A 25,576-nucleotide genomic window follows, 5' to 3' on the forward strand; every position below is an offset into this window, starting at 1 on the left:
GCTTATAAATCCTAGGGATTCTCTGAGGCAAGGGGGAGGTTGGATGAAGGGATGTCAATTTAGGATCTGGAAGAAGTGGTGCTTAGGATGAAGGAGATGCAGGACTCCTTTTTTAAAAGATCCATATTATACAAATTACTCATACTGGGCAGTAATATTTTGTGCAGGCTACAGTATCTTCATACAGTTAATAAAATCAGTTCTACTTTGTCAGTAGTGCTGTTAATTTGCCCCGTGACACTGGAAATTCTTTGAATAATCTCTGCAGAGACAAGTCGGAGCTGCCGACCTATCTATTACAAAGAATCCCCATGTCCTCCACTCCCCAACTTTCCTCTGAAAAGCCTTTTTCTCACCTCCGACATTGGAAGTTTCTGTGGTCTGGGCGGGGGGATCTTTATGGATTAATGGTTGAGGATACTCTCTAATTTGTCGTTTGTAGTGTCATTTAATAGTTGTCCTGGATAAACCCTGAAATCTGTCACTGTCGATGCCACGCAGTGACTGACTGGACGCGTTCAGGACCGTAAACCGATGTGGTTTACAGTGAGAGAACCCCTTCTCGTGTGTTTTGGACCGTTCCTCTACATCCATGCGAGGTGGAAGCGGCGCACAGCGCCAGACGGACCAGAGTGGGTTAGTGTGGGTACACAGCGGGGCGCAGGACTCTTTACAGCAACTCTAACACAAATGGATATTTACGTGGCTTTGTTATCCTTTTTCCTTTTTACCAAACCAGGTAAGTAAAAGCTGTGTGGCACTCTGTGGTCGCATGAGGAATTTTATTGCGAGGGACACGGGCTTCTTAATGTTTGTATGCTCCTCAGTTTGCACGTTGCGCACAATCACGCCAGATTTTTTTTTGGTAGTGTATCTGGACTGCAGCAGGCTCTAATGCTTTAAAAAAAAATCACATGTAGTTTGCTGAGTTAATATTTGAAAATAACCCGCATGCAGTTAAGGTAAAAGAGATGGCAACCCTTTATCTTAACGTGTGGCACACAGTGCACCTACAGCCTGTGGAGAGCACAGGTGATGCAGATACGGGTTATTTTAGTGGGTAGTATTGGCAATAGCCTGGGTATAAACTAAAACGGCGTGACGTTTTTCCACAACCACCCATTTTAAGTAGTGGAATGCACGCAACCCGCGACTATAACTGGTTGTAAACTGATTTAAGATTTTAGTTTAAACCCTGTCAGCAGGTTTCGTACACACACCTCTCATCGTCCTCTAACCTCAATTTCTCTTCACCAGCTTCGGCTTTCGGATCAGACCAGGACTACCAGATTGACATCATCAATGAACTTGACCTGGTAAATGCCACCTATGGAATTACCCAAGTGGCAGGGCTTCACAACAGCAGCAAAGCCTTCCTATTTCGAGGTACTGCACGCAAGCTCACAATTTCTTCGTCATTAGTCACGCTACTCAAGTTCAGAAATGTCTTTGTTTTCTGTCATGGCTGCGCGCACCAACACTCACGCTTTTTGTTTTACCAGTTAGTGTGAGCAAAGCCACGCAGCCACGCACCTTTTGGTGCGACAGTATTGGCGGGGAGACGGAACACACCGGGGAGCCTCCTTTCATAATTACTCCACATTTAATTTGTTCCAGGCAGCACATGCTCAGGCTCTCTCTGACACACTTGTGCGCGCTGTTTATGGAGGATTTCTCCAACACTTCCACTAGTTCCAGTTCCAGTCACTGTGGTCTGACTTAAACAACTGATAGTTGATGGATATCAGGTGTGTTGTGTGGCTGAGGGTAGTGTGAGTTGTTAGCAGTGTCAGGAAATACTTTTGCTTTGCTTTGCTCGCTTCGCTGCACTCAGACCCTTAAATATTTGGTCCAACTTGTTTCTTCTTCATGTAGCGCCATCGGCTTTAAGGAGAGACTGAACGGTATAGAGAAGCAGAATGAGGAAAGAATGATGCACGGCAGAAAAGAGTTAAATCTGTTCAGTGATTAGTCTTGCTGTGTTTTTGTTTCCTGCTAACCTGCAGCTACAATCCTCTATTAAGTTATGTGATTTTTTTTTTAATGGCTCTATTCAAAGGCCATATGCATGAGTGACATTAATTTTCACTGGAGAGTTTTATTGCTTCATGATTGTTCAGTGCTGCATCCCAGCAAAAGTACAATGTTGGGGGACACAGACTCTTTTATATTCTGTAGTAATATTCAGATTCAAAGAAACTGGCACAGACAACAGCCTTTTAAACTCAACAAGCAACAACGGGTGTTGAAACTCCTATCAGCAGGGTGGTAGTGGTGTGTGTGTGTGTGTGTGTGTGTGGTTTTGGCTTGGTGTGTCACTGGCTCTGTATGAATAAATGCAGGGCTGCTTGGCTCTGCCGAGTAGGAGCCATCCAAGATTCAGGGCTGGAGGACATGCAACTTAACTTTTATTTGATGCCCCCCCGCCCCATACAGTGTATGCGTGTATACATGCGCATACACTTCTACTCAAAGCCGCTGCCGGGGTCAAGGTGCAGCAGCCAGATAGTGTGGAAAACAGGAGACTAATCCTGTGGGGAAGACTGAAACTTTTAGTGTTGGAAAGGATGTTTGTGCTGCCCATTTTGCACTACTTTGTGGCCTTGTAACAGAGGTGCATCCATAGAATAACTGCAGCTAAAATTACAGCAACTACCAGGTTTCTTTAAAAAAACAAAAAAAAAAACAGCGAAGATGTTGTAATAAGTTGCAACAGCAAGCGGTCTGTGATTAACTGTATAGTAGATGCTATGCTTGAGCCGGTGTGGCTGATTGGGTCAGTGATTATTCAAGATGATTTATGTATGCTGCATGCAATCATGTTGTGCTCTGAGTTCAGTATCATATTTCATCTGTTTGATTGCAGAAATTGTAGGAGAACACTGTAATCCTGGTGAAATGGCCATGAAAAGGGACAGTGTGGTGTTCCAATTACTCAAAAGCACTGAGAGGAAAAAGAGGGCTCTGGCAGTGTTTTTAGGCTGGATTTTGGGACCGGTCTCCCAATTCCCCAGTGATTTACAAACAACAGATGGTTTGCATTAGAAAATAGATTTCAAGATCTATTCTTTTAAATTTTCAACGGGATAATATACCAGTGTACTTAATAAAACACAGTTTAAGAAAAACACACAAGTGCAGCCTCCACTAAAAGGCAGAGGTGGATCTGCAAGTGTGGTCTGACCTTGCAGTGATGAAGAAAAATGCGAATAATTGCCCACTGTACACTAATGGCAAGGAACAAGGCTCAGCTAATTGCTAAGATATTTGTGTAATTGTCACAGTTTGTACTTTTTATTGACAGGATTGCATATATTGTTTGAACCTCTGTGATGTATTTAATAAAGTTAGTTTGTCCAGATGAGGTCTGACCTAGTTTCTCATCCTACATTGAAACCCTGATTACCAGCTTCATTACTCTGGACCCCCACCCCTCTACCCCAGTGCTGATTCCTATTAAAAATTCTTCTAATGCTGATTATCAGTTTGTACTTTGGTGTCCCCCTTGTAGGTTGGGTCTGCTGCTCTCAGTTTGGTCCAAAGTTAAACATTTCAACTTCAAACAGATCCTGTTGCTTCAGTAATGCATACAGTAGCTTTCCTCTTCAGACTGCACAAAGGGTGCTCAGTTTATGGAAATGTGACATTTCAATGAAATACTATTGGATAAATTCCTATCACATTTGGTGTGGATATTACTGGACCCTCTGACTTTGCTTATGCAGAGTCATAGCAATCTAACGCTTAAACTAGAGGGTGTCAGGGATCCATTTGGTTCTTAGTATTTGAGTCCTGACTCTGGATCTGAATTTGTTACCTCAGGTTGGCTCTTGCGGTATTACTGCAGGTTTTGGGTCTGTGTGTCTGCTGTAGTGGATCCAAGGAGGCTTTCCAGTCATGATCAGCTCTGATCATGAGGTACATCATATAGCTTTCGTCAAAGGAGAAAAATGTTTTCTGACCCAAGACCAGAAGCATGAGCTGTGAATTGTAGGAGAAAATAACTCCTGTCAGCTCTGATTGCTCATTAATTGAGGGCAAATCGTGTTGCTGCAGTGCTAGTGTTCATCTCTCTATTTGGATGGACTGCATTTTGGCTCAGGTCTAATTATACTCTGGTCTATTTGGCTGGAGTCTGACTGTCTTTTGGATCAGGTCCCTTGTATCCTTACACAACACATTTGCATAGGTTTTTCATCCCTTTGACCAACCAAACCTGACAATGTAGAGATGATGGCTTGTCGCTGAAAGGACTAACTTTTTTTTTTTTTTTTTTTTTCTTGTCCATGTTGGAAAAAAATAAAAGAAATTAAGTTTTAACTTGTTTACTTTTTAATCCAGATATGTTTTGTAGTATAGAAGGAGGACCACAGCTTCACAGGGTTACAAGCCAGACTTTAGTTATGTTATGGCAGAGATGGAATACTTGAATATTAAGCTACTGTATTTGTACTGAATGGCAGTTTACTGACATGACTGTGAGATTTCAGTAATGGCTGGGTGTTTTTAAACATTCAGATGCTGTTTATTTTATTATAATGTGCTGACATGATATGAGCTGTGTATATTTATTTGGCTAGTTGTCACATTTGTTTCATTTATAAATGTAATTTGAGACTGTTTTTGTTTTGTACCGTTCCAACTTTCTAAAAGTTTAAAATAATTCCTTATGTAAGATTTTTCTAATTACAGCTAAGGAGACTTTGCAGTTTATTATTTACTATTTGAATCTATGAACACTTAAGTTGATCCGCTTAATATTTAGGAAACCCAGCTCTCTGTAAATCTGTTTGGTCAGTACAGGTCTCTGTTCTTCACTAACTTTTGCTGAAAATCATTAATGTTAAATCGTTAAATGGTAACAACAAATGCAGCCTTGATCTAGATCTCCTGAGATCCATAAACACACCTCCTATCAGCCTTTTAGGTCAATTATCCTTAACGTATAACAACTCTTTGTTCAGGTTTTAGTGCTGAAATGGCCTTTAATTAATGTTTAATTGACCTTCCTGTCGATTCCATGGAAAACTTTTTTTCCCAGCCTCTTTAAAACAGATATCCACCCTGAAGCACTTAACCACCATCCAATACAGTGTTTTAATGCATCAGGATATGTTCAGCATACAGTACAGTGGAGTTTAATTGCAGGAAAATGATGAGGTGTTCATTTTAAACTGCAAATTACAACACTCAAAGGAAATGAATAACACAATTGTTTGTGTGTGATGGTGATTTCATATCTATGTATAATATAAGGCTATACAGCCAGGAAACTTGGCACCAAGTACCATCTTGCATCGTGTTGCTGTTTTTTTTTTTTAATAGGAGCTTATGTGTTAGAGGTGCCGATGGACACATTATTTTAAACTGAGCAGGCTGGCTGTTTTTCTGTTTCCAATCATAGTGATCAGCTACTAAGCATCTTCTGGCTCCAGCTTCATATTGAATCAATAGATGTAACCAAATTCTTCATCAAACTTGTGGCAAGAATTGGAATGATTACATTTCTCATGATGTCTGAGTCCTTCAATCATGTAATACCTGGAATGCATACACTGGAAGTATGAAATTATAGCTTCAGTACATGGACTGTATGTCTCTAATGCTGCATTGCAACAGTATGTGGGTGGGATACCTGCAGTGTTTTGTACTGTGAACAACAGTTTTCAGAGCCTGTGATGCAGCAAAGAGTTTTGCATCAGTGTAGGCACTGTAAAAAGACGTTGCTCATCTTGATTGGTGTGTCTGAGGTTTTAACTCCCCCCCCAAAAAAAATATGTTAAACTGACTTACAAAAGAAAAAGGACTGGGAATAAAGTTCAAATCTAGCAAAATGGTAATACAGGTAATACAGAATTTATCAGAAGTCTCTGATCCAGCATCTTTTCTGAATGGGTTCAGTGGCCCCAGCTCCCACTTCTGTTTTGCTGTTATGGATCACTGCTTGTTATAAGGAATATATGTAGGGGAAAGCTGAAATTGGTGTGTTATGAACAGCAAACCTGTGACACTGAAATTGCTCAGTTTCTGCAGTTGGGGGGTGGCTACAATTTAGCCACTGCTCTAACGGCAGTAAACGGCTGTTATCGTACTGTACTTCATCGCCTTCCCGAACCTTACAGGAGATGCACAAAATAATGTGTACACTTTAAATTTTAATATCCAACACATCTACAGAGCTTAGCTGTGTCAGTGTGAATGCCTGTGAGCCTGGGCAAATTCTTTGCTACTTGAAAATGCTGTGTTTTTAAATCTTGTTTTACTCTGCTGAGCTACAAAGAGGCCAGTTAATCTGACGCCAGACTGCAGGAGCATTGGTCAGACAATTTGAAGTATTATTTTGTGTCGCAGTTGGAAGTGGCGAAAAATATGACATTTGTTTAGACTAGCTGCAAAGTATTTCATTATATAAAGGACTAAGCTAACCTGCAGTATGAGCAGATTTTACAACAGACATGACTGACCTTGTATGCAATACATCAAGATAAAATTATACTGATGCTCAAAAACATCAAAACCATGTGTCTCAGCCCAAACACTACTAGCTTCTGCTGAAGATAGGTTACAAAAATATAGCTAGCTTTTGTAAAAGCAACATCCCATAGTAGTTCTTAGCAGCTCTTACTCAAGCAGGAATAACAGGTGCATTTTAGAGGACTATATTTAACAGTGCTTGCAGCAGTAGGACAGTGTATGTGAAATCTACAGCATTGTGTTCATGGGTAATGAAGGAACATGTCACACAGAGCAACCCCTTCAGTCCCCTTGTCGCCCTGAATTAGAGCCTCAGCTGAAGCACTGAAGATGCACCTGTTCCAACAGGAATTCATTTTCATGGGGTTTCGAGCCTATCTATAATTGAGTGAGTGATTTTGGTCACACTACTGTCTAACAGTGATGTTATTGAATATTCTTCCCCCTGTAGTGATCTAATATGACGTCACTCCAGAGAGTGTGTGTGCACAGGTTTGCTCAAATTTTGGTAGGGACATGTTCCTACCACCCATTTTCAGATACAAAGAAAAAGCTGGTCCACACACTCCAATCTACAAAGTCTTTTTATTTTCCCATTCTATATCAGCTTCGGTGCTGCCTGTTTAAAACCTTTGCAAGGCTCCCCACAAGATACAATCCCATAACCATTAAACAGGCACAAAACCTCATTTACTCAAATATATACAAATTCAGGAAAGGAGACAGGTTAGTGAGGGGCATAGCATTTAATGTAAAAATCTAATAGGCTTCATGTTGCAGTAATAGTTTTTCCAAATTACAGCCTGTGCATGGTATTATTACTGTTTTCCTATAACATCACACTTGTGTTGGGAAATAGAATGGGCTATTTTCTATGAGATGGCAAGTGACAGGAGAGCTGATACAGTATCTACACGTCTAATAGCTGATTTCTGTTCTGAAATTCTTGTTCCTAATTGAGATGGTTTTCTAGACTTTAGGGTATGGACATTGTAACATGACATTCTTTGCATGACAAGATAGGCATGATTTGATGTGGAATTCTTTACCTGCAATTAAGTCTGTGAAGTGCTATATTTTCTTATAGTGTCAAAGGCAGCACAGTTTGTACAGGGAAAACGGCCTCTGATAAATGTCTCCTTTAGTCAAACAAGATGTTCAACAAGCATGTTAGACACATTGAGTGCTTTCATACAGTAAGTGAATGAAGGTGGGATTGCAAAGGCTTGATATAAAGACACATCTGCCTGTAGAATGAACTAATATTTACAGTATTTCTCACCGATTTTGTTTTTGGAGAGCAAATTTAGTGGTGAATGTTTTGTCAAAGAAAGTGACTTATGCTAATCATGTTTATCACTACTTTTTGTGTAAATCATTGTGTTTAGATGTATAGTATGTTTTTAAGCTTGAGTCTAAATACCCATTTTAATGGAGTATTATAATTAACAACTAGATCAGATGACTCCTAGAAAAAAAATCTATCTTGCAACATAGTTTGCTTTTTTTCCTACATAATTTTCTGTATCCATGACAACAATTCCACCTCCTTTGTTTGCACTATGAATTGTAATCGTAGGATCACTCATGAGTTTGTTTAATGCCTTTTTTTTCTATACCATTACGTTGTCCTTCTGTGATATCTGCTCCACCTTTTTTCAATATCTACATGTATCATTTTCAACTAGTCTACAATAGTTATTGACTGAGGCATTATTGATTTACTTTTTTTTTTTAATCTCTGGGAGTTAGCTGTGTGGATTCATTTGCACAATAAGAACACTTCAGATTTACTTTCTCTGTTTGTCAGACCAAAGCTGAATTGTTCAAAGGTCAACTCTGCTTGTAGGAATAAATGTTAAACCTTTATTCAACACTTCAATTTGTAATCTTGATAACTCTTGTGGAGAGAGATTAAATTCAACATCTTGTGTAGAGAACTGATCAGTCCATCTTTTCTCGCTTCTTATAGGTCTGTGTGTGTGTGTGTGTTCTCTTGTCTTTGCTCTTCTGACAGGGCTCAAAAATGACTGAAAGCAAAAAGTGAAAGGGACTTGACTAGAAAGGTGAATGACTGTTGCACACTGAAAAAAGGATAGCAAAAGTGTTTATGGTTTTACTCCCCTTGTGCTGAAACATGAATATATAAATGAGACCCTGTAGATTTGGCTTTTGGACTTGCTGTTTTCTGTGTGCCAGGAATATTTCTTTTTTTTATGTTGACAATAGAAAAAAATGCTTAGTGACACTAGCTACAACAGAACTTAAAGAAATGTTTCAGCTCTTAAAATTTGATCAATTATCCACACCAAACATCCATTGACTTATTTAGCATCAATCCTATGAGGATGAAATAAATCGGAGAAGAAGGAAGACAAAGTTTTACACTCAAGGGATCAGAAAATGGAACCTAAACCAGGTTGAGTTTAGAATAAGAGGTGGTGCTTTGCAAGATTGCTATCTTTCTTCCACTTGTACACAAAACCCAGAAGTGAATGCAACAGGTTTTTACCACTTCTCTTGCAGTTGTCAAAAAGCAACGTGGTAGGGATTCTCAATAGTCAATAGAAGCAGGCTGAGGTAATGTTTGTAGGCCAAATCTCAAATCGCATGATGGCAGAAGAGGAATGGAGAACTTAGCTGATGCTTCTTTTGGCAATAAGAAAAACAAATACTGTAGTCCCTGATAACGAATCTGCCTAAACATCAGAAGTGTTCAGAGTAATGATGGTCTCTATAACTTGAGATGTAAAAATACAATTCCATTTTTAAATCTGAAGTGGGGCAGGGTCTGGTGATTACTGATTATTTTCGCTAAATGCACTGAATAGAAGGGCTTCTTATTTGTAATGTTACATGTTTTCTTTGTCATCTTGTAGCCATCAAGGAGTGTATAGTTACAGCTCTGATTTGATACTTTGCCAAATGTTGTGTGTGGAACAACTCATGGTGCCTGGCTTTCATGTATTTAAGGCAATTTTGTAACTGTTTAAATCTGTTAATTCAGTGGTAATTGGCTTGTAAATTCTACATGGGGAAAAAAACACATTGTCAAAGGGAACCAGTGCTGGCAACAGCAAGGAGGACCCAAACAGTCAGAAAGGTGCAGTGGAGTGACTATATTTGAAGCTGAAGTAAAACATAGACTTAAAAGCAGGAAGGCAGGAACAGAATCGCCAGTAACAGAAACGCACTCTTATAAATAACTGATACAATGTTTAATCATTCAAATGACAGGAATTGAGCATCAGCCAAACTTTAGTACCCCTGCAGGCAATAGTTAAAGTTCAATAAGGGGAGATCGATTGGAACTGTATAACAGCATTGAACAACAGAGAAAGACTTTGGCAATTGGACTCCACTGATTTAAAGAATTCTTATCAAGCATTTGCCCATATGACGCTAGGTGATAGGACAGGATCCCACGGTGGTGGGGTAGAACATGAAGGAAAACATTCTCCTGTATTGTACCTTTTGCCGTATTCACATTTAATGTTTGTTATAATTGTAACCACAATTCTGTAACTCTTCCCTGTTTTAGTTGCCTCAAGGTAACCATGTTATAACCACAAACCTTCCTTAGCATTAAATATAGTTGCTGTGCATAGATATTGTAGATAGAAAAGCAGTAATATTGGCATCCTGCGTTACAAATGTTGCCACTAAACATAATGCAGGGTTGGCATGTTGTACATGTCTTGTTGATATTCAAGCAAATGAGCTGCTGTGTGTAAAAGTAGTACTTAGCACCACAGTATAGTGGAGGGCTCCACTTCAGGCTAACTGCTGTAATGACGTATCAGTTGTGAGCAAGTCGACCCATCTGAGAGCCAATTCCTTTTTTCCCCTCTTTGTTAATTAATACTTGGCCTTAATTAATACATGACAGTATAATAGGATGATCTTTTTGTCACACTGGCCACAGCTTTATGCTCTGACTGGATGACCATTTCATTTTATTCTTGAATTATTCAAGTTTCTATGTTGAGCAACATTGAGGTTATTAATAGAAAACTTATAAATCACATTTACTTTAGAGGGATAGGTCTGGAACATAAACTCCAGTCATCTTTTATTGTTAACTGAATGCAGAAGTAATAGAAATAATAGCAACTTGTGTAGCCCAGCAAAAAAATGTTTTAGCTCGTATGTCTTCTTATAACAGGTTTAAAATGAAGACAGTTATGAGTTCGTCAGTACATGTGGCTCTGTGGTCTGTCAGTCAGGTACTGTGTATGAAAGCTAATGTCAGCAATTTATGGTGATCTTTTAAGTGTCAGATTACTTCTGTACTGTGATGGTAGAATGACTGGAAAGTGTACAACTGAATACAATTATGTCCTTAAAAGGCTTGGACTGGCCCTGCATTACAGTTCTGCTTTGTTTAGAAGAGTTGTCATCCAAGATTTTAAATCAGCTGCTGACATTATTAAATTAAATGATTTACCTGAAAATCCAACCTAGAAGCCAAATGATGGACTATTAGACGAAAGACGGTCACAGAGGCTGCAGTTGTGTCTATTAAGCTTCTATTACTAGGGTTTTAATCTCCATGTATTCAACTGACAGATGTCCTTGTTAACCTGGACCTTGTGTGTATAAATCAATATGAAAACTCAGTTGCCTGTTTAGAAATGGTGGCTAGTTATACGTCTCTCCTCACACAGGTTTTTGACATTTCATCAAAGACAGATGATTTAAACTGGAATGTTTGGCCTTTGTCTTTTTAGCATTGCAGAATTGCCCTCGGGCTAACTGAGGAAGGCAGAAGGATAACCTAACAGGGTGATTAAATCCATGTCTCACCACAGGTTTTCTTTCTTCTGAGCATATCAGTGCAGTGCATGTTACTACACTTTTAGAAAGTCAAAATATGCCAATCTTTGATGTTCTCCAGTCAAATGTTATCATGTTTGTGTCAGGCGATTGGGCATGTAGAAGGTCTGGCTGCACTCGAAGGGATCTGTCTGTTTTCTCATAGCAGAGTCGAGACTAAACTGCATGTAACAAAATGGGAAAAGAAAATGGCAAGTTAAAGAGCTGCAGTAAAATTAGACAATAGTTGCTTTTAAATGCAGAAATAGGTGATGGCAGATTTATTAAATCTTGATAAACTCAAACACAGTAGCAGCATAATGTGACCTAAAGTTATTCTATTTTCAGTGCAGACTGTTTCTGTATCTTTCCTGGTGATTTGGAGCTAACTGGCTAAAACTGAGAGGTTTCAGCGAAGTCTCATTTTCTCATCCATGTATATTGTTGCTATTTATATCCCCCCACCCCAACTCCAGAGCGGAGCCATGGTGCATATGCCACAGATATTACAGAGGAAGCCCCATGCATCCAGGCCTGAGAGGCTGTGGGCAGTTCACAGGCTATGACTCTAAAGGCTACGTTGCGCAATCAGAGCTGCTGAATCCAAAGGAGGCTATCAAACCTTTCATCTTTTATGTATGAGTCTCCTGGCTGTCCTTCTGTTGCAGGAGGCATGACACTGGTCCCACCTCACAGGAACCTCAGTGGAAATATTCCATCTGAATTATTCATTGTACATGAGGGCGATATGTTTTAAAAGGACAGTCATATCTCTGTTGCCCACATGCTGTCAAATTAAAGGCAGGGCAGAGCAGCAATGGCCAGTCACCAGCGCCTATGAGTTGGACATAGGGAAATATATCATCGCCACGCTTGGATGGAAAGATAATTTTGGATGGGTTTCGATAAATGGTTCTTTTTTGGATCTGGTCCCAAGTTGGTAAAATATCTGAGTTCTTAAAGCCTAGTGGCCAAATAAATTTCTTATTGAATCTTTAATTCTCTTCCTTTGTTTTATCTTGCTGGCATTACAGGCATTGCTAAACCAAAATAAATGCAGGGTAATTAACCAATACTGTCCTAAACAAACATGGCAAACTGGCTTAAAGATTCAGAAGTCAACAAAACAACAGCAAAGTGTAATATTAGCAGAAGTATACTAGCAAAAATGGGGACAATAAGTTCTTTGTCAAACTGGGGGCAGATCTAAAACATTTGGGACAGGCTGCGACACAGGCTCAGAAGAGGGGTGGCACATTTGAATTACATGTAAAAAACAAAACAAAATTAAACCCCTAATTCTATGAAATAATAAACCTTGCATAATTAAGAATCACATGGTTAATTTTGTGTCTAAATCAAACGTGCATAGTGCTTTCTTTAGCTAACTGTGGCTTGTCATTTGTTCCTCATTCACTCCTGGTTAACGGCAGCACTGGTAACTTTAATTGTATAGTGCATGCAAAAATCAAATGTTCATTTAATTGATACTCACAGGATGATAAAGTAAAATGTTGACTGTGTATTTTTACTTTGACTACTAATGCTTTTCCAGCTGCAGCACATAAAAGAGGAGAAATGAATGAGTTGATTGTCACAGAGCAGTGGTAAAATACATGGTCAAGGCCTTACAACCCTTCAGCACAGCAGAACATCCATGGTTAAGGTTGAATAGTTTATTGGTCTAGTATTTGTCTGTGTCAATGCCAGAATAGTCTGGTAATTAGTTCTTAAGTTGGTCAATTGCGTAATACAAAGGCTACTATATACAGTATCTGTAAATATTAAGCTACTGTATATAGTTTGCTTTGCTTGTTTAGTACTGCACTGAGTGAAATAGAAACTGTACACTTTCACAGATTCTCTAAGAGATTTGAAAGGATTCTGATCTGCATTCAGATTTGATAAGATGCGATTGAATCAAATCCTTATGGTCCAGAGTATCACTGTCTCCTGGGACCAGGATCAGTAGTTAGGGTTTACTGTAAAGTGTCTATTTCTACACATTGAAGGTCTTCAGTGAAGCTGCCATCTGAGGTTTTGGACCCAAACTGTGGAATCCTTTGCTTCTCTCCCCATCTGCTGGGGTTTTTGAATTTCCTCTGTGGAATTGTGATGCAACTGTGGCATCTTTGGAATTATTTTGATACCAGAAGTTGCTTTTAAAAAAAAAAGTGGTTCTGGTGAAATCCGTTTTCCTTTCCTTTCTGCCAGCAGGTGTGGTGCAGCTCTAGAGATAATGATGTTGATCATTTGATCCATCTCTTTAGTCCCAACTGAAGTGTCAACATCATGGATTGTCATGAAATTTTGTTTATATCCCTGTATAATTGTGTCGATATCTGTGGTCTCTTTTAGGATGAATGCAAATGATGTTGGTGACTTCCCTGACTTTTCCTCTAGCTGACTTTGCATTTCAGAGTGAAAATCAGGGTCTTTGTAAACTTAAGTGATCTACCGGCTTTTCCTCTAGCATCATTATCAAGTCAAAAACACTGGTTTATGATGAAATACCTGCAGAATCAATGACATTTTGTGACATTAGTGCTACTTTGCACGTTGTCACATATTAGCATGCTCAAAGTACTGAATTAAAGATAAAAAAGCAAATGAAAATGAAATCCTTTATACACCCAAATGAAGTCTGGGTGTATAAAGGATTCGCAGTTATAACCAAATTTTGCATCTTGGAGTAGAAAAAGGTGTGTGTTTGATAAGCTATTAATGAGCATTTTGCTTTGACAGCAAGTCCTTTGATATAATTTTCAAATTAGACTCCACCTCAATAGCTGAAAGAGCGTGATCTTTACTAGTGTAGACTGTTATTCCTGTTTTTAACTTTCATCCTGTGTTTGGTCTTATAACTGTTTTAATTGTCTGCTCTCTTTAAATTGCTTTCTCTTGCTTTTCTATGTTTCTCATTTTAAACGGCATTTCCTTTATTGGAGGTACTATATAAATAAAATGTAATTTATTTTTTAATGTCTTGTGATTCAGCATATATTTTCCAGACTCAATATTCACACACCTCCCACACACACACACACACACACACACATACTCGCACAGACACAGTAAATAGCTTTAATAACAACACCACATATAGCAGCTCCCTACAGAGTTCACTGCACCAAAGGAGACTGGCTTGCTGGCTCCTTTTAATGATCCATCTATTCTATTTTTACGAGTTAGGCAGCAGCTGCTTTGTTTATATTTTGCAGCACCCTCAGATATTTCTCATAAGCACAATGCAAGTTTAAATGTAACAGTCAGGACAATGGTTGTAGTGCTGCATTATCACACACTCACAGCTCCCTCTAAAGTCTAGCTCATTATCTCAGAGAGAAATGTCATCTACAATATGATATGCTCATCTTCAGCTGCAGGACAGGAGAGTGGCACAGTAATCTCAATGTGGGGCAATTACTCTGTCTATTTATCGCTGTCTCAAACCATTCATGGAAAGTGCAAGAAAGAGCCTTCAGCGTCTTCCTATCTCCATCAGAAGCATGATATAATTAGCCCTGCTTTGTCCTGCCTGGAGCCATTGTCTTTGTTTTGATGGTATCTCAGGCACACTTTAATTGCATTCACTTTCTCTCAGTGGCTTTATAACCTAACATAGATTGGAATTGGAATTTGTTCTGTTACAACTAATTACAGCTAATGATATTTTGAACATTTTTAACTTTTTCTTATCCAGCTATTTGAGTTATCTGTTGCATTGCTGTGTAGTAGCTGTTTATGTTGTATTATAGTACTGATGTCTGTCACAGTGTACTGTCCATACAGAGAAGCTCATAACCGTACAAACAACAAGATGGTTCCTGTCTGAACTAACTTCAGATTTCTCAGTTTCACATTTTATAGCAGCTGTGTATGCTTTGGGGTTGTTTGTAGCCTCTGCAGAGGTCTGGTGCTTGGCTGCTTCATTGGTTCACTCTGCCGTGGTTTTAAGTTTTGCTGTATAGTGGAAAATAACATAACTTGATAAAGAATGCTGTATTTAGGCTATTTTGGAATCTCATAGGAGGAGTGTGTTTGATGCATTTATTCATAGGTTTTGGTGTCAAGTAATCTGTCAGTGAGTATAGTGTGCATGATTTTTTTTTTTCAATTTAAGGAGGTAAGAAGCTGAATTATACACCATCAAAGAGGCAAAAGTTATAAATAACACGTGCAAGTTGTACAACTACAGTGTATGTGCATTGTATCATTTATATTTGTTATATTTATTTAACATACATTTGTTGTATAAATGCCATCCTGCATTTTAAAGGAAACATTTTATAACCTCTGTTATTTGTGAGACATTACTTCAGTCTAAAAATATTAACCAGCATGGACAAGTGATACAGAGGCACAATTTTATATACATATTCTATTGCAAGGAAGTATAGTTTAGCACTATTTGTATGCTGAATGTGTTGGTCTGCTCTGAGTCATACTACAGAATTTTGTGTCCCAGTCCATCTCTGAACTACACCATCATGGCTGCATGTTACTGGTAATTTAGCACACCACAAAATGAAAAAGTTCAATCAAACTTGAAACCTTTTCCAACAAACACTGATGTCACTGTTGCCACATGAACACATTGCCAGATCAATCTGGCTGATTTTCATGTTTAAAGTGTAAATTAAACATCACATACCTTTTGGGAGCTGAGAAGGTTTTTACCTCTGCAGGGACCTGCAAAACTCTTTTGATAACATTATAGTGAGTGTGACAGGTATGGATGTGTGAGACATGACCTAACATTTACTGGTTGCCAGAGTAATGCACTATTCTTATATGCACTTCAGTGTTTCAGTGATAGTCATGGCGTCATTCGTAGCTTAGGTGTTGCCTTACACATAAACATTCCACTGGATGCAATTATCTCAATTTTGTCTCAGTGGTTGCCCACAGAGTCTGTCTTTGAATATCTAGGCTTTATAAAATATCATGCAGATTTTGAATTTTGCAGTGATGGTGGTGATAGAGAAAAGCAAAAAAAAAAAGTCAAACTGAAAAGGTTCAGCTTCTGGGGAGCATGAATTTGCTCAGTTAGATTTCTGAGGTCAATATCAATGTTTAAGTACAATGACAATGTTTCCTAAAAAAACTCATAGCCTAAAACTTTTTTGTGCCATAAACTGAAAAAAATCAAAAAGGTCACTATAGCATCACTGTTTACAGTGCATGATTTTTACCATTTTGTGTGTGTGTGTGTGTGTGTGTTTTGTTTTAGTTAACCACTTGACCACATCTGTTATTTATGTAATGTGAAATGAGATAGTTTGCCTATTGCAGCTCTGCTTTACAATGACACCCAAAAGAGAAGGAAGGGAATTTGGCAAATACAGGATTGAAGTAGCCAATAGAGGGCTTCTATCAAATTCATTCATTGAGGGAATGATTTTTCTATTTTTTTGCTATGTTATGTGAAGTGTAATGTGGATATTAGTGACATATACATGTTGTTAAGGTTATACCTGGATATTTTTTGTTAGTGTATGTCTGCTTATAAAGCCCTCGATGATCTGGTGCCAATTTATTTAATGGAGTTATTGCAATTTTGCCGATATGATTGAGCATTTGGTCAGCTTCTTATAGAAGTCTCCAGATCAAGATGTAAGCGATGGGGTGGTCATGCTTTCGCTGTAGCTGCTCCTAAATTGTGGAACTCTTTCACCTGAACTTCACTCTATCTCTTTAAATCTAAACTAAAGACTGCCTTATTTTCTGTACTTTGTAGTTTGGTTAGTTTTACCAGTTTTATTGGTGTTGATCACTTTTGTTTGTCTTTGTCAGTATTTAATATTGATTTTTATATTATGTTTACCAGGTGTATGTGAAGCACTTGGTCAGCTTTTAGTTGTTTTAAGTGCTATATAAATAAAGGTTGAGTTGAGATGAAAATGCTCCCCCCTGGATTCCCTCCACTTAGGGTACAGCTGTCTGCTGTAGCTCAAAGGAGTGTTTGTTTTAAATCTCATGTAGCATGAGTGGGTGTAACTCTACAGGATACAACGGTGCTGATATGTTCTAGCAGAAAACAAAATGAGCAGTCCTAGAATTTGGATGAGAAACTTGGAGAAGGAGTTTGATTTTAATACATTAGTGTTATTGTCGTTCTCTGTACTGAACAAAGCCTTTACCGTTCACATTCATCACGTTATGTTCATGTTATTTAGTTGCCAAGTGATCCACTCATTTCATCGTTCATGGAAAGATTATCCCATTCAGTGAACTGTGCGCTTTTGACGCATTTGTGCACAAATACTGCTCATGATTATACAGTGGTTACAGAGTGGAGCTTCTTTAATTGCACGTGATTTTTGATGAGTGCAGGCACTGCAGAGAGCACTTTAATCAGACAAGACAAGTTTCATTTTGGCTTGTCATTCAGTTATTCTTGTAATTAACATTAATGTGTGACTGCTGATATGGCATGATCTGTTGCTTCTGTTTATAATTAAACAAAAAAAAGTCATAGTAAACACCAAAAATAAGAAGGTGCTGGCAGAATTTTTTATAGATGGAAATGGCAAAAACAGATTTCATAGTGTCTCAATTTAACTGATCATTGTAGTATGCCAACCACATTGTCGGAGTTTACTTACAGGTGCAACTGAATTTTTCACATTTACACACTTTTGTTTGGATGTGCAGTGAGAGGCTCACACTTTGTAAATGAGAGCAGTGCTGCAACATTAACAGGCTAAAGTAGTTAGACAGTAGAGGACAGTAATTAAAGACATTAGATTGGCTTTAGCTGACACTGATCCATTAAAATGTGCTTTAGGACCCTAACCCCTTTCCTAACTGCACAGCTTGTCATTGGGATGCTATGTTGCAGCATCAGAACTGAATGCACCCCAAAGAGTGATTCACTAATCACTCTGCGATTTTAGTAGTATTAACAAAGACCAGTGCAGACATCTGCCATTATGACATTAGATATGCTGAGCAATTTTCAGTTGTGTGTGTTGAATTGATAGTGGTCTGAAATAAATAAAACCCTGTAAGGTGGGAAAATCTTGTTAAAATAATCATAGCAGCACTTGTTTAAGTTGTGAAATGACTGTCAGTGATGCAACTTGGAAACACATTTGCTGGCAAAACTACTGGAATGGCACCATAACACTGAATGGTTTGTTTCAGTGAGAGGAGATGTAAGCAAATCATGATTATGGCCAGCGGCCTTTTTGAGTAGGAAGAATTTAGAGCTCTGACGAATGTCCTGTGACAACAGTGTGCCAGCACCACACAGGCAGGACCCAGTCAGGGCCTTTCTCTTCTCATGCAGCACTACTGAGGTCAACTCTTCTTGATTATAAATTATCTGGCTAATAGTTTGCTTGTTTGATGGAAGGGATGCACAGTTCCACCCGAGTTTGGGAAAGATGTCTGTGATGGTACAGACTAATCATTTTCTTCTTGTAAATATCTCAAGAATCACATTCAGTATCATGATGCCCCAGAAATGTTTAAGTCAAAGATGAGCAAACTAAAAACTAAACTCATTTTGCATCAAAACTGAATAAATTGTTGCCTCAGAAACAAAACTGTAAGACATGAAGAGCTTGCAGTCAATAAGAGCAGCAGCATCTCTGTTTTGCTATGCCTCTTCCATCTCTAACCCTGGCTAAAGCAAAATGATGCTTTGCCTTGTGATCGAGTCGCACTCACATTTTTAAAAGTATTTTTAAATCCAGCTTTCTTTGTACTTTCATTGGAGGATTTTGTTTGCTTCTTCTGAGTGCTGTGGCATGAGGTATAGTACAGTGCCCATGCTGTTATGTACAGAAAATTGATGCTGTCTCTGGCTGGCCAATAAAAGGCTCAGACCATATTTCACATACCACTAAAGACTTTGTCCTCCACAAATGTTGCAGACAGATGGGAAGCACTCACCAACAAAATGCACCATCCTTTGTGATTTCATCTAATTTTGACTAGCGGGCCAACATATGTTATTCATTCTGACCTGAAATTATAAAATGATAATCCTTTGTACAGTTATATGCTCATTATCTACCAGGAAACTGAGCGGGAGCAGGAGAACTAGATGCATCTTTATGAAATTTTTTATTGTTCCTAAGGGTTGTCCATTCAGCCACATTTATCCAACTTCCATTAAAATTGTGCCAATCATATTTGAAATTTACCAAGTTACAAAATATGGAACTTTTTAGTGTTTTGTCTTGCAACTAATTTTCCAGGAAAATGATGCACAAAATTAATAATAAAAGATTTGTCCCAAACCAATCCTAAGAATTTGTTTTAAGACAAATAGAGGCGCGTTTTGATGGATCCATGTTGGCTAAAATGAAGCCAATAAAATGTTTCATTACTATACTCAACAGGATGTTAAAGCATGGTGCATCTCTTGCTGCAGGTCCAAATGAAAATTTGTGTGTAAATGTAAAAAATAATTTGGGTGCACCAGTGAGTAAACTTTGACACAGATGTAGCAGATTTGGACTACAATTTGAGTTGATATTAATACCTTGTAATAATAATTTAAATGATGGGGCACCAGGCTTTTATCATGTGAGCCACATGATAAACAACAAGTCATTTATCGATCTTTGGGTCTTGTCTCATATGATTATATGAGATTCTGTGAGCAGTAGTTCTCTGGTTAGAACAGTTATGGTGTCATAGAAATGCTTTCCTGATTGGTTCTTTAAAAGCACACTGTGGAAAGGTTCATGCCCAATCTCTGAATGTGACTGTTAGTGTTTTTACCAAGTTCGACTTTATACGAATTATAACTTCCTTCCCACCATAGCTGGCACTTGATAGACATGATCAAAATGTATGAACATCACAATTAAACAGAGTATAAGCAACACATAGTTTAAACATTAGGCAAGCATACTGGAATATTCTGTGGAGATAAAGGTTAACTTTGGATTAACACATCACAATCTGTTAGCACAGTTAATCAAACTATGCAATCAAAATACAGAATTTGTCAAGATTAATTGCCTGTAATGGTCATACAAAGGGTGCAGTATCCAACTTCAGCATGTACAAAAAGTCAGATTTATGTCAAACTTCATAGGAGTATTTCTTGTATTCTTGTTGAATAGTTTACACAGTTTGAATAATAGATTTTACGTATTCAAGTTTACTATAACATTTTCATGGTTATAAGAGAATGAGTGGAAGGGACAAATTCTTTATCTAAGTCTTAAAACAACAGGCAGAGCATCCTCTTCCTGCGTTCTATGGTGTCCTGTTCTCTTGGGAAAGAATCAGATAAGGGATTAGATATTGTATGTTCGAGTTATCTCAGACTTATTGTCTGAGATCAGAGGCGTGAAGCTGAAAAATGTGTATTCAGCTGGTGAGTAAAGTCAAGAGGAGAGGGGGAGGATTGTCTGTGGAGACGGTCTGATTAGGATAGGCGTCCGGTGTTAAGATTTGTGTTGAGGTAGAAGGTGTGAGAAGGCAATTTGAATGAAGCTGTCTCCATTTAGACAAAGTAGAGCCAGAGCTCTGGGGGCTGGTGAGAGGTTTCCCTACTCCTCAATGCTTGACAGTCTAAGCTTGGTCATTTAGTTATCGGTCTCCCAAGTTCATCAGAAAAAGCAAGTCTTCCAAAGATGGTTCCTGGCCTTGTGGACACTACACTGTGAGGTTGACAAAACACAATAATTCAGTAAACTGGAACTTTAACAAACCTCTTATCTGCCGTCTCTATATACAAAAGATTTGATTGTCAGCTTCTAATTTTTGGTGTTTACTGTAGCTTTGTCAAAAATTGTGAACAGCACTAAAGGCATGTCTTGTCAGCTGTCACTGATTATTGCTAATTTTGAGAGTAACTGAATGGCAAGCCATAATTAAACTTGTCTGGTTAAAGTGTCTGTACATCTCAGATATTGTAAGCAAAGAAGCACCACTCTGTAAAACTACTGCAGACTGCTTTTGTAGTTCCAATAACTCCAGTGGAGTGATGCGTGTTCTACCATCAGGTCAATTTCAGGAATCTGTATTTTTCAATAATGTAATCTTGTATACATATTTGTTTTGAACCCAAACCTTATAAAGTCTGTCAGATTTAGTAGGCTACAGCTGTTTTTAATGTATCTCATAAATACTGCACAGATGTTTTATCAACATTTGGTCATGGTCAGTACAAATATTAGATCAGACTATTGGCAGATATCATTGAATGGAACTGGATTTGGATGAGGGCCAAAAAACTTTATCATTCATTAGGGGATGTACTTATAATCATTTTCTAATTTCATTAATGAAAAAATAGCATGTGCTCATACACCTTATACCAGTGTATGATGGTGAGAAGCAGTGTAACAATGTATATTTTTGCAAGTTTATGGCAGCTTGGAAAATGCAATGAAGAACTAGATTATGCTGCACAAGTTGTTTGAGAAATTTCTATTGAATCCCCCTTTAGTTTATCTCATGCTGCTCTAGTGGGCATAATTTAAAACCTATACAAAACTGTCATCCCTCACTGTGTTATGTTCTGCCTTATCATTGTTTTAGCAGGATCCTGTTTTGACATTAATAAAGTAGATGTATCTTTTTGAATGTGATGGCACCGTCATTGTCAGCTTTTCAAGTCCATAGTGTATGTGCATTTGATAAAAATAGATTTTGGCTGGACTTATTTAAATGTAATTACTTCACACCTCTGAAAACACAAAACATTCAGTTTATAAAGCTAAAAATCAATTTGGAAATGAGTGGTTTGTCCTAAAAATTTTTTTGTCGTCATCTTAGGTCATCTCCAGTTTAGACCTGGCTAGTGAGCAATCAACACTGTGATCTATAACTCCATTTCTAGCAGCTTCTTTTAAGATTAGATGAAGACTCATTATGTGGTAAATGTTACATTATAGCTCAATCAAAGCTCAGTCTGCATCCTGCCCCAAAATGTATATGAATATATAACTGATGTGCTAGAGCTGAAAGGAGAAGAGGAAAGCAGAGAGAGAGACAAACATTAATAATGTTACTGTATATGTGCTTGTAAAACTACTTGTTGCGATTTTATCTCCAACAAAATTCAGGGTGAGATTGTTAACCTACCTTGTTTTTCTTTCTTTTTTTTTTTTTTTGTATAGCTATATCGTTTACTTTAAATTTCAGTGGAATTATTACATTGCATTAATTGGAGGACAAAAATAGTTTGACTACATTTGGCTAGTAATGGTGACAAGAAATTCTAATGTTCAGCACAGGTTTTTTTTAAAGAAATATTGTTATTGTTCTCAAACACTGATATTGACCTCAGAAATCTAACTGGGCAGACTTTAAAAGGCAGACACTGTGGGCAACCACTCAGACAAAATTGAGATAATTGTGTCCAGTGGAATGTTTATGTGTAAGGCAACACCTAAGCTACAAATGACGCCACGACTATCATAAACACTGAAGTGCATATAAGAATAGTGCATTGCTCTGGCAACCAGTAAATGTTAGGTCATGTCTCACACATCCATACCTGTCACACTCACTATAATGTTATCAAAAGAGTTTTGCAGGTCCCTGCAGAGGTGAAACTTTCTCAGCTCCCAAAAGGTATGTGATGTTTAATTTACACTTTAAAACATGAAAATCAGCCAGATTGATCTGGCAATGTGTTCATGTGGCAACATGTTTGTTGGAAAAGGTTTCAAGTTTCCTTGAACTTTTTCATTTTGTGGTGTGCTAAATAGCTGCATGGTTCGCTAACTAGCTTGACTACGCATTAAATGTGAAATGGAGACATTTTAAATGAATTCAAACAAGAACTGACATGCTCTTTGTGATTAGGAGTTTCTGTATGGACAGTGCTTAACGACAGACTTCATTAGCCTTGTCTACAATTCACCAGAAACAGCTGCATTCAGTCCTTTTCTTACCAGAGGTGTTTTAGCACCATCCTGTACTTTTACCTCAGCTCAATTATAGATGTTCTCAGTCTTTCTGCCTGGCTGTTTTTCACGGAATTCCAGAAATCCACCCTCCAAAGCTGCTAGCCAAATATGTAGTCTCACATCAGCCACAGCTGATATCATTAATCAACAAAAGAATACTTGCTAATTCTCCCACTTAGCTGTTGCTATAAATATTAACCAGATGCTGTAATTATAATATTTTAAAAAAGAATATTCCCAGTTTGACTCAAACATCCTAAAGTAGTTCTAAAAGGTCATTCTTTGCTGAAATTTTCATGGTCTCAACAAAAAAGTGTACCATAAAGGTCTGACAGTGGCCTAAACAGAGCTGCTGGCTGGAGTTCCTCTGTTACAGTATCTCAAAGATAGTGGTTGTATGAGAGTGTTGACATTCGATCTCAAGTGGGGGAAGAAACTGTATACCATTTATGAAATGTGATTTAAATTATGTATGTATATGTATTTGTATGGACTGTTTGTTTGTGCATATGTATGTATCTGTATATGCATCTAGTGAACCAGCAAAGTGTTTTCATTTTGTAAGATAGGAAACTGAAGGTGAAGAGCTAGGACAATTCAATTTGCATACTAGTTAGTAAGCAAACAGTAGTTGGCAAAGAAAAAATGACAAGGAAGCAAATATTTTCAAAGAAAATGTCAGGTGGTGAATATGATGAGGAGCTCAAATGAAGAACAATTAGCCCTATCTCCAGAACTGTTGTGTTGTATCATGTTGCGCTCATGCTGTATACTAAATGAGGAAGCAGAGACACGGGAGCAGGCCAAGAAGGCAGGACATTGCCACTATGTCACTGGATCAACCAGAAAGGTGGATAATCTGGAGCAAACAAACATGATGGGACATTTTGAAACCACTGTTGGAAGAGTTGGAGCAAGACAGAGATGCTGTGGATGCTGCGCTGTGGTTGTCAAATAGTTAGGATGGGTCAAATGCTGAGGATTAAGTCCCCCTAGTGGATTAAAATGTGATTCAAACAGGTTTTATTTCTTTAATATGTGTGGTCAGTGATCTGAATCTTGTCCTCTTTTTAGATGCTTATCCTTTGGGGGTCACCCCAATGGATTTCATCTATCTGTATATGTGATTTGACACAGGTTTTTATGCTGCACAGATAAACAATCTTCCTGACCCAATCTTTCAAATTTTCTTTATTCAGGCCAGGGATCTGCACGTAGAGCGCACTAGTGTGTACAACCCCAGTGGTTGGGTGTAGCCACTTTACCTGGTATTCCCAGTTTGTTCTCTGTCCAAGTCCTAACCAGGTCCAACCCTTAGCTTAGCTTCTGAGATCAGATGAGATTGGACATGGCCAGGGTGGTGTGGCTGCTCTGTTTGCAATAATCTGTTAAATAAATGATTATAATATTAAGGATAACGTAAATTAAAAAATATAACCTTGTGACAAAGATCACTTTTTTTTTTTAATTGTCTTTATCTATTATAGATTTGCATATTTGTGGTTCTTTCATTTGACCTCCGGCCGTATGTCTTGGACACTCAGGTGAAGAGAGGGGCAGAGCTGTCAAATGATCACCACCTGGTGGTGAGCTGGATCCGATGGCGGGGGAGGAAGCTGGACAGACTCGGCAGACCCAAACGTATTGTGAGGGTCTGTTGGGAACGTTTAGCAGAATCCCCTGTCAGAGAGATCTTCAACTCCCGCCTCCGGCAGAGCTTTGACCAGATCCCGGGGGAGGTTGGAGATATCGAGTCCGAGTGGACCGCATTCTCCACCTCCATGATGTGGCCGTTCGGAGCTGTGGCCATATAAATCATTAACCTAATCTGGGACTATATTCAGCATTTGTTGATTAATTATTAATTTGTTTATATGCTTAATCAGTAACATTAAATAACATTTTCCACCACATAGACAGGCGTAAAATTTGTTTATCAGAATGTGTAACTGTTACGATAAAACTTTGCACAACCATTCTGATGAAACACTGTACACTGTGTATAAACATTGTATGGCAATAAAGTGAAACAATGCAAATTAGCTAAATATGAATAGTTCACTAGAAATGTAATTATGCAGCCTGCCAAAAAATGATTTATTCTTTTAAATTTAGTATTTGTTGTAACGATGTATTTTTATTAGTTCCTTATTTAAAAAATGATATATAAACTCATTATGGCAATACAGCAAAAACAAAAGATTATACGTAGAGATCTTTTAAAAATTACAAAGTGTAGGACTATCTAATTAGTATAGTATTATAAGTGTTTTGATATCAAAATCTGCATTTTTAATGTAACCAAATATCCTGCATCATAAATACGTGTGGGATTTGTACAAAACTTAAAAACAATGGAAAATCAGATGTAAATTCAATAAGTTATGATGAATTTATAG

General features: G+C 38.1%; 1 protein-coding gene across 2 annotated transcripts in view; it reads left to right on the forward strand.

The window, feature by feature from the left end:
* Positions 1-409: 409 nt before the first annotated feature.
* LOC109967010 (protein kinase C-binding protein NELL1) overlaps positions 410-25,576 on the forward strand; it is a 273,478-nt gene continuing 248,311 nt past the window's right edge. Inside the window, exons 1-4 of one of the 2 annotated variants that reach the window (XM_020612322.1) lie at positions 410-739; positions 1,258-1,386; positions 2,695-2,699; positions 9,770-9,774. In XM_020612322.1, coding sequence (XP_020467978.1) covers positions 535-739; positions 1,258-1,386; positions 2,695-2,699; positions 9,770-9,774 — 344 coding nt within the window. In that variant the 5' untranslated portion in view covers positions 410-534. The remainder of the gene's footprint in view (positions 740-1,257; positions 1,387-2,694; positions 2,700-9,769; positions 9,775-25,576) is intronic. The other variant, XM_020612323.1, reaches the window with a different exon arrangement.

This window comes from Monopterus albus, unplaced genomic scaffold, assembly GCF_001952655.1.
Source record: "Monopterus albus unplaced genomic scaffold, M_albus_1.0 scaffold123.1, whole genome shotgun sequence".
In the NCBI taxonomy this organism is placed as follows: domain Eukaryota; kingdom Metazoa; phylum Chordata; class Actinopteri; order Synbranchiformes; family Synbranchidae; genus Monopterus; species Monopterus albus.